This window comes from Synchiropus splendidus, chromosome 8 (genome assembly GCF_027744825.2).
Source record: "Synchiropus splendidus isolate RoL2022-P1 chromosome 8, RoL_Sspl_1.0, whole genome shotgun sequence".
NCBI lineage: Eukaryota > Metazoa > Chordata > Actinopteri > Syngnathiformes > Callionymidae > Synchiropus > Synchiropus splendidus.
In genome coordinates, this window is record NC_071341.1 from 26,108,956 (window position 1) to 26,126,340 (window position 17,385).

The window sequence follows — 17,385 nt, forward strand, 5'->3', positions numbered from 1 at the left end:
AGCAGCACAGAGAGACCTGATCTGCAACATGTCGCTCTCATGCAGCGGTGGAAAATGAAAGATCCGAAACACTCGGGTTATAGTGCGACTGCCGTGCACTGAGCTCTGCTGATCATGAGCTGCAATATTAGCACAAGTGTGGAACAGAAGAAGAAGAAGAGGAGGAGGGAATCCAATGTAAAAATAGGATTTAATGTCAGTATGACAATTAACGGCACAGAAAATAAAGATCGACAGGTTTGAAATAGAGCAGAAACCTAGAACCGAGAATTGGATTGGAAAGTCACCAATGTAACATGAGCCACTATTATGGAATCAGATTATAATTTTCACTTATATCACAAAATACCCAAATTTGTTTTAGTGAAAATTATTTTCAAAAATGATAAAAACTTGCATCTGTCCTCAAGACTTCCAAAGAAAAGTCAAACTTCATGTCAAGCTTGAATCAGCGTTTTATTTCAGCAGGACATGAGCAACTGAGGAGGAGAGGTCTCAGGCTGCAGCTCATCTGAGGAGGAAGAGGAGCAGACTCTCTCAGACGGTGGCAGGAGGCTCCAGTGAGAGCTTCAGGTACACATCCTGGGAGACTCCACCTGATCGTCCTCATAACCACAAGTCAATGTGACTTAAATCCAGAAGGACACTTCCCTTTAAATCCCTCAGCTCTCAGAGTCCATGATGAAAGTCTCAAAATTGGGGTCCAGCTCTGAGACCAGGGCGTCCACGAAGTCCTCGATGGAGGGTCTGCGCTGCAGCATCCCTGTGACAGCAGGAGACACGGGTGAGCGTTTGGCTGCGTGGAACACATCACTGTCAAGCCTGAGGTGGAAGCACTGGACTGGGTGAGGTGGGCGGGTCAGGCGAGCGGGTCGGTCGATAGGGTCAGGTGGGCGACATGGCCTCCACAGACCAGACCATGCAACCTCAGGGCTCAGGTGGTGACGGGTCCATGAGCTGCTCAGGCCTCACCAGCAGAAGCTCCTGAGATCAGGTGACAGCTCAGGAGCAGGGGTCCTGAGCTGAAGGAGCTCAGTCATCTGGGAGCAGAGCCTCACCAACAGGGGTCAAACTAGAGGTCAGGACCTGTGCATCTCCCTCAGGAGGGAGATGAAGGAGGTGCCAAAAAGCGACGCTCCCGTCGTGACCTGGTTCCAGAGAGGAATGTGCAGATAAAGTGGGAGTCATAACAAGAGTGTGGCAGAGTCTGTGATCTGATCTGTGAGTGGCTCTTCCTCACACACACACACACACACACACACACACACACACACACACACACACACACACACACACACACACACACACACACACACACACACACAGAGAGAGAGAGAGAGAGAGAGAGAGAGAGAGAGAGAGAGAGAGAGAGAGAGAGAGAGAGAGAGAGAGAGAGAGAGAGAGAGAGAGAGAGAGAGAGAGAGAGAGAGAGAGAGAGAGAGAGAGAGAGAGAGAGAGAGAGAGAGAGAGAGAGAGAGAGAGAGAGAGAGAGAGAGAGAGAGAGAGAGAGAGAGAGAGAGAGAGAGAGAGAGAGAGAGAGAGAGAGAGAGAGAGAGAGAGAGAGAGAGAGAGAGAGAGAGAGAGAGTGTGAGCGAGCGAGCGCCGGAGTCACAACACACGGTCGTGTTGTGAGACAGAGCAGCCGACAGGAAGGAACAACTGAACTACAAACTACTGGATTATTGCACGTGTATTGCAGCCAGTGGCAGGAGCTCAGAAAACTTGCTTTTCTCCAAACTCCATGCAGAAAGGCCACCGGTCGGACCCGGGAATCTAACTCACAACATTCCAGTCCATGAACATTTGAACCACCCAGACCAGTGATTCTGAACCACAGGGCTGTGAGCGCCCCCTAGAGAGCTGTTAAAAGTTATTTCTTTCACAGCTCTGAGTCGTGAGGCGCTCAGGTTACACTCCATACCCTCATCAGCTCTCTGACTCAGCTGAGTCACAGAGCAGAGTCAGAGCGCTGTGTCACAGAGCAAAGTCAGAGAGCTGAGTCGCAGAACTGAGTCAGAGAGCTGAGTCGCAGAACTGAGTCAGAGAGCAGAGTCGCAGAGTTGAGTCAGAGAGCTCAGCTGACAGCTTCACATGTGTGGTAGTTGGAAGTTGTTGAAAAGGCAAAATGATCAAGAAAGTGATGGCCAACAGTCAACAGCACCTGTTGAAGCATCTCTGACATGGCGACACTTTCATTCACACTTTACTCACATCTTCTTATTTTCGACAAGGTTCTATGATATTTATTCATGACGTTTTCCCAATTCTCTCAACTGTATTTTTGACTGAAGTAGCCAGGTGCTGTGACTGGAAGTGGTTTCCAAAACGGTCAGTACTTCACACAGCTGCAACTCAACCCTCAGTGATGTGGGTTTGACTCTCCAGGCCTGATGATCGTGCGAGTGGCCGTCACGTGTTTCCATGGGGGCTGACAAACCAAATACTCTGGTGCCATTAACTGTGCCGTGATCTCAAGTGGACGAAGATGACGATTCACCATAATTCACGTCCTTTACTGAATTACGTGAATCAGAGCTGCAGCTTCACACGGGTGCAGTGAACCATACATCAGCCACATGTGCCAGGGACGGGGACCACGCTGCTCCTGCTGCCCAGACGGAGCCCATCCACTCACTGACCTCAGTGATCTGAAAGAGGGGAACGTTGGGGCCATGAAAGCCTCCTCTGCTCCTCCTCACTCACTCACTCACTCCATCACCTTTCCCGCCTCCTCCGCTCTCACAACGTGCCGCGCTGGATTTAACACTCTGCTTTACATTTCAACACCGTCACCTGGAGCCAGGCTGCGACTGCTCCGGCTTCGACGTCGCTGAGAGCGACCGCAGGGAAATGTTACACACCTCACTGGACAAGGCCCTTTGTTTGGACGGATTTCACGGATCTGGATTCTGTGTCCTTCCAGTCTCCAAATATCAAACACAGGCTTGTGAATCACCTCAGAGACCTCATTTTCCATCTCCCAGGGAGGAATTCAAGATGTTTGCGATGGACCTGACGACCCCGCGGAGAACAATAGCCAGCAGTCAAATATTTTAGCACACGCACTGAAAGAGACATCAAAGGACTGCAGTCCACACATGAGCTGGTTTAGACGCAGCAGCCGGAGACAGAGTCACAAAACCTGAATAATAATCATAAATAACCACTGTCAGTCAGAGGCGTGTTACTGTCAACTGTTGCAGTGCATTATGGGAATATGGCTGGTGGGAATGCTGTGACTAGTCAGGCATTAGGGACGGACAGTGTCAAGTCCGTTCAAGGACTGGAACCATAACTACAAACCAAGAAGCATAAATTGATCCAAATCAAATGATTAAACTGATATATTTTATGATACAGAAGTTATTACTATACACAGACTATACAAATATAAACTTCAAATATAAAGCGCACTTTACCTTTAGCATAACCAACGCATCCGTGAGGAAGGAAACTTCATGAGATGACGGACAAAAGAGTAAAATAATAATAATAATAATGGTTGCTCTGCGCTTCGTGCATCCGATTCTATTCAACAGATCAGAGTCAAAAATTAAACTGCAATTTATCAGAATCAATTCATTCTAAAACCTCTAATGAATCATTTTTATTTAAGTCTCAAGTCTTAAGCCTCCTGAAAACTGCATCACTGAAGTAGTTCAAGAGCAGCCCACCTGTGGCCCTCAGGCCTGGGGTTCGGCACCTGAGCTTCAGAACTCAGCTTCACAGGTAACACTGTGATTCATAAATCAAGCAGCCAGAGTGAAGAGCAACCTCCTTCTCACCTGACTGAGGTGAGGCCCAGTGCTCCAACCATCCACCTGCACCCAGCAGAGCAGAGCAGAGCAGAGCTCAGCTCATCCACCTGCCATGCTTCTAAACAACAGCTGGCAGAACCACAGCTGACTTCTGCCTGCACTCGGTCGACACTGAACCGCAGTGACGTCGGCAGATCTATTGGAGCTCATTACTCCGAACAAAGAGCCAGAGGGATCAATACGGCTGCGATCACTCTCTCACACATAATTACAGGCTTAGCACTTCAAAGCAAGAGCAAAAGGAATAGTTCCACTCCTGGACCAGCCAATTGGAGCGTAGCTCTCGTAACAACAACCAGAAGTGTAACTGAAGACGCCGGTGCTGCACTGGTCGGAGCAGGACAATGGAACGGGGAAGGGAGGAGGCGACCCAGAGGGAGAGTTACAGTTCACTCCCTCATGTCACCTGATCCAACTCACTCCTCTCTGATCCTGTTCAGGCCTGTTGGTGCCGCTGCCGTGGGACCAGAGGACGAGACGAGGCAGAGCGGTGCCGCGGCTGCTCCATTCATGGCGGGAAGATCAACTGTACTGGCCTCAGTTCATCTCAATGAGAAGGACTACAAGTAAACAGCAGGATGTAAAGCTTTTGGTGCTGAATATTAATATTAATAAGGCAAAACGGCGTCAACATCATCGAGGACGCAGCAGGTGAAAGCCCTGCGTCACACCACCAATACAACGACAACAGCAGCACCAAACTACAGTTCGGCTGGATGAACTGGCAATCGCCACTGTGCTCACCAGACGGAAACTCTTCACAACAAATACATGAAAACACTTTCAAGATTTTTTTTTCCAACACGTGAAACAAGAAATGGAACAATCCTTTATTTAATTGGACACTAGACCGCCAAAAACATGACCTCATCAGGGACTACGGAGAGTCACCATGCTCCCTTCGTTCTTTGTATGAATGTGCCTGGCTTTAATGTGATCGGAGGGCATACACACTGTGATTCCATCACCATCACACGCCAATAAATAAATATTCAGAGGAGTCACATGACAAGTTATGCCCGAGGTGGATGGCACCACACCGATGACAGCAGTGAACATGATTCCGTCTCAGGTACCAGGATTGAGCACAGGCACGAGTCAGACAAAACTAACTGAATTCTAAACTAGAATTTGTGATTAAAAGTTAAAGATTATTTGAGAACATTTCACTGCGAGTGTTGCACTGATATCACGGATTCAGATTCCAAAGGCTGTATTGCCAATGTCACAAACTAGGAAAGTGCTTCAGTACATTGTGCAATAATGAACAAAATAAATAAATGATAATAGTAATAATAAACATATATATCATATAACATTGTTGCTTATTCAAGTTCTACTTTCTATTGTTTCTCAGGAGAAAATTAGAATAAACATACTTGCTTTGGACCAGATTGAAAGTTTCCCATATTAAAGACTGTTTATCAAAACTAAATAGATCTATCAAAACATAATATAATAATATTTAAGACATTAGCACCTTGAAAGGTGGAAGGTGACGTCGGCCACTGAACTGTGGCACAGCTACGGTTGGGTCACATGCTATGAGACTCTGGTGGGGCAGTACTTCAATCCCAGCAAGTGGTTTCTGACCGGGGCCATGACTAGAACTTTTTACAGAACCTAATTCATCAAAAAATGTAGTTTTTGATGAATTAGGTTCTAAGGGTAAAAAAAATATTATCCAGCGTTTCAAGTGTAATTTACAAAATGTGTTTGGCAGAAGGCCCGGGGAGTTAAACATATTATCATGCAGTGTAATCCATTTAGGTTTGAAAGAATGACAGTAAAAGAGGAGTGCAGATCCCTCTCTCGCTCAAAAGAACAACAATAACAACCCCTGCAGGTCAACACGTATGAGACAACACAGCTGTTGCATGACATTCTTTTCGGGGTCAGCGGGTCGGGAGGTTAAACCAGCAGAGACAGAGAGAAGAACTCGGTCCTCTCTGAGCACAAATCCAACCTCTCTCCAGACGCCAACATGTGGTACACAAAACGCTCTTTTAACTCCCAAAGTCACAGCTGAGCCAGATGGGAATGAAGTGAATATTGCATGCGTGCTAAAGTATATTTATCACTTTAATTGGTTGAGGCGGGTCCCTTTGAAAGAAGTGTCCCAGGCCCAGACACGCCGTGGCTGTGTGCAGTGCAACATATTAGACAGGCTGAAGGTGCTGATTTTATGGGAAATCCTAATTCATTAAACGCATTTTCTCATATTCACAAGTGTGTGTGCTATAAGTCCTGACTTGGCCACTCATGACACAGTGAGCCCAGGGAAAAAGGCACGGCTTGTGTGGGACTGCTGCACAGTTAGATGGTGAAGGTTGTTGGTGACAAAAGCAGATCTTAGACAGACACCAAGAAAAGGTTCATCAAGTTACCTTCCACCATGAGCATTGGCTCCTTAGCGCCCCCATGAGCAAGCATCTCTCGACGATAACGCTCACCCATGTCCCTAACAGAGAAGGTGGAGAAGATAAAAAGAAAGATATGAGGTTATGAACAGCTGTTCTATAAGTGTCACGCAGTGGTGAGGGAAAATTCAATTCAATTCAAGGATCAGGTTTTTTCTGTTTGGTTTTGATGACGGTATTTAATACTGATATATCGCCCCCCCCCCATAAATATTGACTTCTTTTGAAACCTGAATCACAGAAGACTTTATTCCTATGTATAGCAGGGACAGAGCTGATGCTAACACGTTAACACGAAAGGCTAACTAAGATGCTAACTCAGCATCTGTGGTTGTAGACGCTGGATTAACACCATCAATCCCATCAATGGTTGTTCTGGGGCTGAGCTACAGTGAAATCAGTTGGATGTTGGTTCAGATCCTGCTGCGTCTTCTTCTCCGACGACACAGGCTCACAATCATAGATACAATTTAAACCCAGAATTTAACTGACAGAAGTTGTTTAGTGCACCTTGTTATTGCACGTAACCTGCTCTGTGTACATCTTAAGAGTGAACAACACAGAAATCCTTGATGTACGTTGTTTCTTTTTGTAACTACTGAATCATTTCCACAGGACTATGACTGATAATGAAGCTAAAATCACAATAATCGAGATTGCACCAGCAGCAGAATCACAATAACAATCGAAATCGAATCTGCACGCACTTGCTACGTAAAGGAAGGAAGTTGTGATCCATGATGACACAGCTTGAGTGATGAACTACTCAAGTGACAGATAGAAAGAAATTCCAGTCTGATAAAGGGTGTTCTCACCTGTTCAAAGGGTCCTGTGCAAAGCACTGCCTCCACACCATTGAGGCCACTGCCCTTGACATCAGGTAGGAGTAGTACTTGGCTCCGTATCCAACCAGATGACTGAACCTCAGTTGCCAAGCCTGAAAAAATGACTCAGTAATGGATTTCTTCCCACTTCAACAACAGTCTCATTGAACAGCAGATCAGGTTAAACATCAACAATGAAAAGTCAATGCTCCTCAATAAGGTCACAATGAGAAATTAATGTTAAAAGTTTTTATCAATAGAAAAATAAAAATGACCTGAAATAATAGGAAGAAGTACTGAAGTACATGAAGCTCACTATTATGGTCTAAAACCATGGACTCGTGCTACAATTTTCACAGGCACATTGTCGAACACTCAAGTGTTCTTTTTATCTTTTATAGCTATTTCATTACACCTACTGGAGTCACATCAATGAGTGAATAAACACTGCTCTCCTCCACCAACCCTCCTCAGAAGAGTATTAAATCATATCCTGCCACCAACATCTTTAAAAGCATGGGAATTCCTGAGCACTAGAAAGCCCCCTTCTCCACTTCTCAATGTTGGCTAGCCTCGGGGCGGCCCTTTTCATGTCTATAAAGACGAGATGGTTTATGATCTCTGCGAGTGGTGGACTCCGGGGAATTCAGCTGGCAAACCCTCAAACATCGAGTGAGTTTGACACGACAGCAGCTGCCACAGTTAACAAGGCCGTAAGACAAACCTTAAACGCGAGTGATAGCTACAAAAGAAAATGTGTTTCAGTGCTATGATATTTAAAAATGTGTGACCTTATTGACTCGTTTTCCATCCATGAAGAGAAGTGTGAAAGACAAAAAAGTCAATCACTGAAATCACAAAATTGATAAATAGATAAACAGATAAACTTCAGGCTTCAAGTACTTCTGCTGAAGGTTAGATATCTTCTTCAGAGACCATAAATAAATGAATAGACAGATGGAAATATGGCTGGAATAACTGCTGTTCAGTTGGCAATGTGAGCTAGCAAATGTGGACAAGCAAAGACTGCAGTGAGAATAACAAAAGGACTAAGAGGTTTTTTGGCTCCGAACACTCGCGTTCAAGCTTAGGCTCACAGGGACTGCCTTGTCAGCTGAATGCTGCATCTCTTCCAGTCTGTCTGCTGTAGCTCACTTTCAACTGACAGCACAGCACCACAGTGACGGGTAACGCAAGTTCAAAATATTGTCCACTTCACTGTTCTATATACAGGGAAAGAACCTTATTGACATTCACCACTAAAAAAGAAACTGGTTGATGAAAGACAAATCTGGATGTAATAAATAACGTGAGTGATTACAACAGGACAAAAATGAGGGCAATAAAACTTTGCCACAGAAAGCGCTGCCATTAGGCACTTGATTCCCTTTCAAGTTTTATATCATTAACTCTTCCTGAAATTAATCATTCAGAATGATTTACAGCTCCCGATTAAAAAAAAAAAAACAGAGAAATCTGAATCCTGTACGGAAAAACTCTAGGGAATGTTTGTGTAAGGCTTTAATGAGACATAATTATTTTAATACTTTTGAGCGTCAGACGCCAGCGAGTCAAAGTAAAGACTTGTTTGGCGGATAAAAAAAAGCCAAACAGTCACTGTCAAGCAAAAGTGCAGCATGTATCGGCTCCAAAACGAAATAAGCAGGACACCAAATATTCAACCGTGAATGATCTCCAGAGTCAGTCTGACCATGTGGTCTTTGTTACCCACAGCTGAGCCCCTGTCTCTCCTCGACGCGCAGGAACTGATATCTCTGCTCTGTAAACTGCGCACATGTCACCATCACTCCGCTGTTTATAATCTGAGATTCCCTGGAAGCCATTAGCCACTTAAATGTTTACGGTGGAAACTTTTACTGAGACGTGTTCCCAAGGGGACGAGCAGGAAAAGATATAGAGGCAAAAAAGGATGAAAAGGAATCTCTGTTCACTTGGAGCAACGTAAAGGTGAATCCACATCAATATCAGTGAGCTCCTAAGGTAATTCGCCGTGTACACCACTTATATTGTGGTTTGAAGATGAACAAGCAGAGCTGTGGAAAGATATGTAAGACACACCAAATAATCAGGAGAGGAGGGGGACGACTGTGGCGTGGAGGATATACAGCCACTCTGTAATCTCTTTTCCTGATGGCACACCACATAATTATAGGCCAAAGTCAATGTTCTCGGAAGGCCGTTCCTGGCTAAATTACCACTGTTTTTGATCCCACTCTCCCTGCTGGCCTCATCTCCGCAGCCCACAGCTGCAGTAGTTGAAGGAAAAAGAGCACTTTATTACAATTATAAAAGACCCTCGAGGAAACGTTCCAAATACTTCCTCTGGGGGAAAAATTGAATGAGCAGCAAGTTTGTTGCTCTAACTTCAAACAAGTGGGACTGACTCCACTGAGCAGTAACAGGGAGCAGCAAAAACATAATCATAAGTGCAAAAGCTAAAAGCTTAAAGGGAAAAGTCCAACTGAACATGAAGTAGAAGCACAGCTGCAGAATCTGTTCAAATCACAGGAGGAAGCGTACCGTATTAGGCGTGTACGGCAGGCCATAGAATTTCTGCTGCATCTCCATCAGGATGTCTGTGGAGGACCGGTTTTGAGGTCTGCCATGATAGACCTGGTCCAGGGCTGCATAGAAGATCTGCACAAAACCACAGATGATTAGATATTTCTGCAGACACATGCTTCAGATTTAAGAGAGAATGAGGAGTGCTTGTTGGTGGAGGTAATACTTCCCTGACAATAACATACAGTGGCGGCCCAGGGGTAGCGTGCAGCCATTGTTTACATTTGTTGCACTTGATAGCTGCACAGTACTGGTCCTATTTCGCCCTTATTTTTCCAATAAAAACATCTATTATAATAAGATACTAAAAAACAAATGAAAGTCAACACCAAAAAAATCTGGTACTAACCAGTACTAGATTCCTCCACAAAATTCTGGTTAAAGTGGCTGAGGAAAGGGATTACACAGACCCCTGTGACCTTGTCAACAGATAACCAACTGGCACCTAAAAATATCAATAGGTGGACGGAGCTGGATCCAAATGAAAAGCAAAATCAGGGAAAAACCAAGTGGACAGTGTTTTTGTACGTGATAGTGTTTTTCATCACCTGCAACTGTGTGTCTGCAGCGCCACACACTTTCTTTGACTCACACAGACGTGCAACCATACTCTCTGGTAAAGGCTGTGGACAGAAATGAACAGATATGAATGATATCTTTGATGCTATCACAGCAAGCAATTGTTTTCCTGCTCATGCTCTACCTGACCGGTTTCATAGTGCCGTGCAAAATGGCTGATGACACGATAATCTGATGCAAAATATTCCATGAGGATGGAAGGGACTTCGGCAAAGTCGGTGGCACATCTGGTTCCTACAGATCATACAAGTGAAAACTCGATCAATGAGAATCAAAGGTGCAGGATCTAACTGCACTTACACTAACATATTTAAATACTGATACTTTCAAACAAAAACTAAGTAAACAGTTGTACCACTTTATATATGAGCAATATGTCCATAGAAATGATGAACCAGATTGGAGACTTGACATAGATAACGCAGGACAAAACTTGACAGCAAAGACAAATCAACTCCACCGGTAACATGCTGGTAGCGAGTCCGTCCCAGCATGGAGTGCATGGCGTGACCCATCTCATGGAAAAGGTTCTCCATCATGCCTGGAGTCAGCAACGTGGGGGCTCTCTTGCTCGGAGGTGGCAGACTCAGCATCAGCACCACAACTGGGAGCTGGTACTGACCCGCGGTCTGGCACCAGCGCCCCCCGCGGATGGTGAAATGGCAGTCCTGGGAGACAGCGAGTAAGATATCATACGTCATAGAAAATGACAACTGGTTAAGAAGACGTCATACCTGATGAGGTTTATTCGGACGGTTGAAAAAGTCACAGTAGATATAACCGAGTAATCCCTCTGTTTCATGCACCACAGCCTGCAACACAGAAAGAATTAAAATAAATTCCACAAATACATTCCATACCTTTCTGGACTAGACTCACCAGTTTACGGACGTCTTCATTCCAGACCTCTCCGGCACTGGACTGTTCGGACATGAGAGAGACGCCGTAGAGCTGAGTGAAGAGGTGGTTCAGACCTTCCATGCAGCCTCCCAGAGAAAAGTAGGGGCTGTAAAGACTGGGCTCAATGTTGTACCTGTGCAAGCAAAACACACTTACTTTGGATTAAGACGCTCACGTCGCAAAACAAAAAGGAATTTCATGTCCACGTCTTTTCATTTCCATGTCTACATAAGTGTCTTCCACTGCATAATCTCATATATGACACAATTGTGAATTATTTTTTTAGAATTTAAGAATAATCTGAAATCAAATCAGGCGTGTAAATATTTGGTTTAATTGATGTTTATTGATTTTATCATAGGCTTGTGATGATCAAAGGAGAAGCACTTGTCGACTGCTCAGGCCCAAGTAGGAATACTAGCCAATATGAAGCCAAGAATAACCGAGCCACTCCATTCAACACAGAGAAGAAGTGGGTATATTTATTCACCATCAGCTAAACTTTAGTTGGGTTTACCAAACAGTCACGGAAAGTCTGCGTGATGGCAATCTCACTTAAGCCCCTAAACATGTAATACTGTCTGGAAAAAACATGTGCCATTGAAAACCAAACATGCAAAGCAACAAAATACGACTTCAAATCCACATTAAAAATGCAAACGATTTATTCTAATAAACTGAGTAAGTTTTAGAGAGACAACCCGAGGTCCAGATCTTGGTCCCAAAGACATACGAGGGGAACTTGAATATGTGAGACTAAATCCCCTGAACTCCTGCAATCATGCCAGGAAGGAAGTTATTCAACAACAGACATGGCAAAAATATCACCATGTATTAATCTGAGCGATGCTAAATATCATGTTTTCGTACACAATGATAACAGTTACTAGAAAATCTGCAGGACAAATTCACAAATGATCTGAAAACTGTTGACTTTAATCCAGTTATTCAGTACCTTAAGATTCAAGATTAGACAGATATTTTTTTAACAAGGAAAACATGAATAAAACACTCACCTTTCCGCACGTATCACACCACTAAGAAAGGGATGATCCCAGGGCATCAACTCCTGAGGAGGAAACACACCATGATGAAATGGTGAATGAAATTTGTATCCCTTCAAGACAAATTGATCACAAATGTGACGATGAATTTAGCAAGATCTTCATTATAGCACAGAATATTAGTATCGTCATAGAAAACAACCATATTTTCCGGACTACAGAGTGCAACGGAATATTAGCCGCACCCACAAAATTTAAGGAAAATCGATCTTTTTTTTGTACATAAGCCGCACCGGTGCTGTCTGCGCCACAGAAAATGCATGAAGATCACCAGTGATCCTCTAGTTCTAGTTTTGAAAACGGGGTCCAGCATGGAGACTGACTCATGAAACAATCTCTGCAATGTTCTGAACTTGAATCATGAACTCCTCACATCTTATTTCCATTTGTTGTTGTTCAAAATGCGCCGTTTTCACCCTCCAGTAGATCGTCTCTGTTTGCAGAGCTACGGACACGCGGGCAAAAATAGCACCGTTTGAGCGCATTAAAGGTAAATAAAACACCCATGATGTCATGAGTTTGATATGATGGGGTTCAACATTGTTGCCAGCATGACGTTCTTTAGACTGATAAAACTAGGGATGCTCCGAGAGACAGGGAGAGCACTCAGCGGAAGCAGCTGTCTTCAACCTCTTTCATGAAAGATCCCACTCTGGACGTTTGCAAAAGATTCAGGTGGCCAAAGAACACTACATCTGACACACACAAAACAGCAGCGGATTCGCTCGATTCCCTCTTTAACAGGACACCCGAGAAAGGTTGGACATCTGGCTCGGTGAAATGAAGGATTATTTTTGTGGCAATATGCTTAGCGTTCCGAATGTCACGCTCAGACCGGCAAGTGTCTGAGTGACCGCTGCCTCCTGTACCTTCGTGAGCATGGAAAACTCTCTGTGCTTCGTCAAGTGCTGGTGTTTTAAATATCGTATTTAATTTGTGGCGTTGATGCCTTTTAACGTGCATGTGCTGCAGGATGCAAACTTCACATGACAGACTGAAAAAAACCTCCACAGTAGACATGCTGATGTCAAGCGAGCGGCGAGTCACAAGGAGGGAAGGAGGGGCGGACGCATCATGCACCGGGGGCGTTGCGCGAGAACAAATTAGCGGCTTATAGTCCCGAAAATACGGTATTACATAACTAGAAGGGAGAAGCAGGATATTTAGCTGAAATGTTAGCAGTTACTGACAGGATATCCACTCCTGGGTTCCCTGTACTTATGTTTCAAGGATGTCACTCACAGCATTACGGGGATTAAGTTTTTTTTTCATGTTGCTCATCATCTTGAAGTCTTTAGCTGTTCTGTGACAAAAAAGAAAAGGAGAACACAAAAACAAGTCAGGGGATGGTTTTCCACAGTCGTTTCTAATCCGTGGGTCCTCTTTAAAGAGTTCCAACTGATCGGAGCATGCATTTGGCTGTAGGCAAGGAAACCACCTGGACATCGTGCCAGCAGAGCAGCACTAAACCACAGTATCGGATCCACATGATTGCAAGATGTTTGAAAATCCTATTAGAAGTTTTGGACTTTGCTCTTTAGACACACTGCCGTTATTATGAACCATGGCCGGTTCTCATCTTTGCAAAAAACAAACCACAAAGCAGAGTTATACTAGTTACACAGGGTGAACTCACTTTGTTGAATTGGAAAACACACATCACTTGCAAAGAAACGGAATTGGTCAATCTGGTGTGATTATAGTGCACAGTTTTCACGTTGAGAGAAGATATAGATATTAGGAAAAAAAGATAAAACACCAGATTGAAGCAACAGCTTTAGTTGAGATTCTAATGCAGGTGGTCAAACTATAAAACAGCAGAAAGATTAGTGTACCTCTCAGACAGTTTTTCAGTCAGCAGCTGAAGAAAGTTCATCACTGTCTCTGTGAGGACCAAGGTTTGATCAAAACAAAGGTTAATTCTTCGTAATGGTGTTGTGAAATTAAACTCCCCAGTTATACAAGAGTGAAATAATTCAGCTTTGGCGATGGAGTATGAAAATGAGGAGTAAACCTGGTGTTTTGGCCATGGTTCCTTTCAGGGCTCTGTGTCCAAAGGACTCGTATCCCACCAGCTTAGCCAGCTGGTACCTAGATTTCAGCAACTCCTCCAAACACTCCATCAGATCTGCGTTTGGGTATAAGTAAATACGGTATGCAATTTCACGAACCTGCATGGAAAAATAAACATAGACAAAAACACACTGTCATAGATAATTATATTATTATATATTATTAATTATGTATTATTCTAGAACTTATTGCAGGATCCTCCTTTTCCTATTACGAGAATATTCAATATTTTGTCAACGAAGAAATAAACGTTTCTCAAGCACGCCCTTTAGACGCAACGTCTTTACACACGGAGCAAAAGCGCCACCTAGTGACAATAAACGCATACTCGGCTGACCAGAAACATACCAGGTCATCTGGCGAATCCGCATGAAGGCCTCCCACTTGAAGAAAGCTACCTTCACTGGCAAAATGCAACTGCAGATGTTCAGGAATGGCAGACCGTGCGATTCTGTTGGGCATGTGAGAGCCGACCAGAAACTCGTGGTTCAGATCCAGAAGCTTTACATGAAGCGCGACAGCCTCTTTTCGCTACGATTCAATCCATAACAAGAAAATTACACATTATAAAAACAAAAAGAGAGCATGGTTCTGTTTTTACCAGAATGAACTTACTAATTTGTCATCAAGATGAATACCACTTATCTCAAAGTCAAACATGAACAACTCAGCCACTCTCCTAGAAATAAAAACACATGAATTGGAAGAAGATTCATAAAATATATTTAGACAAAAACATGCTGATTTTATCACTGCCAGGGGTCAAATAGAAGAAAACTATAAGTTGCCTGAAATAGGATTCTAGCATTTTAGTCAGAAGAAGCAAGCCAAGTATTTTAAAAGTACACAAAGGTATCAGGGAAATAATTTCAAAAACAGACCTTGTATCAGGGTCCAGTTTAGCCACAATTTCGGGGCTGTCAAGCAAATTCTTCAAGCTCTTACACAGCTCCACGTTGGTGTTCAACCTGATACAGACAATGATACAAGCTGTGGCAAAACAAACATTTTCGGTTGTTGTTGGAAAGTGATGTATGACTGTGTGAATGTAGAGGCTCACTTCTCCACCACTGTGCCAATCTCAATGCAGGACTTTTCAGCTGCCTCTCTGAATGCTGGATCTGGATGTGCCACTTTAATGAAGTCTGCCTGGAAATGAAGAAAAGGTGGAGCAATGAATGAATGAATGAATGAAAAGAAACAGGTTATTCTGAACAAATGACTATAAATTAAGAAATATACATACATTATACATGCCTTTAAATGTGTTAATGCATTAAATCCAATGAGACTGATGAAAGAGCGTGCAGGAACTGGCAGAGGTGAATGAAAGGGGTGGCATGAGAGTAGCAGCAAGAGTGAAAGGCAAATCTAATTTCACAGTAGTTAAGACATGCCATGACGTGAGGTTTTTAAACAGTAACTCTGACACTAAGGCGGAAGCAGAGTTAGAAGTGGCAGAGCTGCTCAGGGACTAGGAAAGACAAGAAATTAGTCTATTTAAGGAATTGCGATTAGGGATGGTGATGATGAGAAAAGAGGACAGACAACGTTACCAGGAAAAGGATATGAAAATAAAAAAAAGAAGATGGATGTGTAAATGAGGTTGGCAGAGGCATGTGTGCCCCTTAAAAGAAAGACATCTTGATTGATGCCGGATAAAGGAGAAATAATTTCACACTTCATCCTTTTAAATGTGCAAGCTGGCTGAGGTTTATGGTGATATGGAAAAACTCATAACAAAAACAGAATGGCTAAAAACACCAAAAACCCCGTCAGTTAAAGACAGGGCATCTAAGAGCAACTCACCAGATCCGCTACTTTGCAAAGGCCATCAGAGAGCTCGTCGAAAGTGTTGACCGTTTCAACACCTGGAGCACAAGAACAAGCTTTTGCCAGTAACTTCTCAGTGTTGAGAAGAGCTGACTTGGTGGCGACCTGGAAACCTGCAGGGGAGCTCAGCTCGGGGACGCCAAACAACCCCTGTAAGGACAGACACAAACAGCGGAGATTATTAAAATTTTGATCTACAGAGTCCAACACAAAGTGTCACAAATACACAAAACAAAACAAAATAATAATAATAAAAAGGAATCCGTAAAGTAGTTAGCTTTTGTCACCTAATGGCAACAACAAATATTTCGCTATTACAACATTATATATATATACAGTAGTACAAACCACAGTTTTCTCGACGATGTCCAGTCTCTTGTGAGGTTTGACATTGAAAGCTGCTCCAACTGGGGACCAGGTGGTGACATGTCTCCCGAAACGAGAAAAAAGGCTCCGGGTTTTTTTCAGAGAGAGTAACATTTTACACGCAGCCATGCTGCTACTTCACTTATCTGATGTTTACAGATCCTCCAACTCACAGACGGACAGAGGACATTCGGCAAACTGTGCAAAACACCGTATCGTATCAGTGCCTAGTCATTCCACCGGAGTGATTAATTCGAGAAAATTCATACTCTAAAATCGTGTCGCTAGACCTTACAACATAAATTCAGGTGAGGATAAGTTGGAGTTGTAATGTCTCAAGACGCATGTTAGCTTAGTGGCTAATCATCAGCGTAAGTTCTGTTGAGAGACGCACTTTCGTGTAAATACATGACGGGGACATATTAAAATATAGCGAATAATTGCTTGTAATGAGAGCTAACTCGACACCGTCTAACGCCATGTGAACATGTGTTTACGCTCTAATTTTAGTTAAAGTGGTCGAACAGAATATCTCGAAAGTGCCAGTCTTGACAGGCATCTTTAACAGGAAGCCGGTGCGTTTCTTTTTAAAAATAAAAGCACGGCATACAGATTGTAGTTGTGAAATTATTGAACTATTGAATTTAGTGAGGCGGTTTTAGAAAAAAACAAAAAATAAACAAAACATTTCAAAACAGTTATATCCAGTAGGCACAAAGGTTGATAATGGGGAACGATCAGTAAAAAAAAAAAAGTAACAGATGAATAATAAAACTTAACAATTTTAAAAAGTGTGTCACATTGTAGATAAGGAGACATGAACCACATTATAATTCTCATTTTTAAGTTGTCATGCCTACAAACAGGATTAGTTGAAATATCATACGCAGGTATTTTCGCACATTTTATGTGCTGATCATGGGGC

The 17,385-nt window shown here is 43.3% G+C and overlaps 1 protein-coding gene across 3 annotated transcripts; it reads right to left on the reverse strand.

Annotated features, from left to right (window-relative positions):
• Positions 1-75: 75 nt before the first annotated feature.
• On the reverse strand, positions 76-16,916 carry LOC128763579 (mitochondrial intermediate peptidase-like). Of its 3 annotated transcripts, XM_053872527.1 has the most exons (19): positions 16,443-16,913; positions 16,071-16,244; positions 15,322-15,410; positions 15,143-15,229; positions 14,877-14,940; positions 14,610-14,792; positions 14,203-14,359; positions 14,024-14,072; positions 13,431-13,491; positions 12,141-12,193; positions 11,104-11,257; positions 10,959-11,036; positions 10,685-10,892; positions 10,349-10,458; positions 10,194-10,268; positions 9,604-9,720; positions 7,054-7,175; positions 6,206-6,279; positions 76-763 (listed from the first exon to the last, which is right to left on the reverse strand). In XM_053872527.1, exons 1-19 carry the CDS (start codon positions 16,587-16,589, stop codon positions 663-665), a joined length of 2,103 nt encoding a protein of 700 aa, XP_053728502.1. In that variant the 5' UTR covers positions 16,590-16,913; the 3' UTR covers positions 76-662. The 3 variants fall into 3 exon arrangements, 2 of the variants coding, with proteins under 2 accessions (XP_053728502.1, XP_053728503.1); XR_008415667.1 differs by lacking the exons at positions 76-763; positions 6,206-6,279; positions 7,054-7,175; positions 9,604-9,720 and adding exons at positions 9,747-9,911; positions 9,995-10,116 and having other exon boundaries at positions 16,443-16,916; XM_053872528.1 differs by lacking the exons at positions 76-763; positions 6,206-6,279; positions 7,054-7,175; positions 9,604-9,720 and adding an exon at positions 9,747-10,116 and having other exon boundaries at positions 16,443-16,916.
• Between the last annotated feature and the right edge of the window lie 469 nt (positions 16,917-17,385).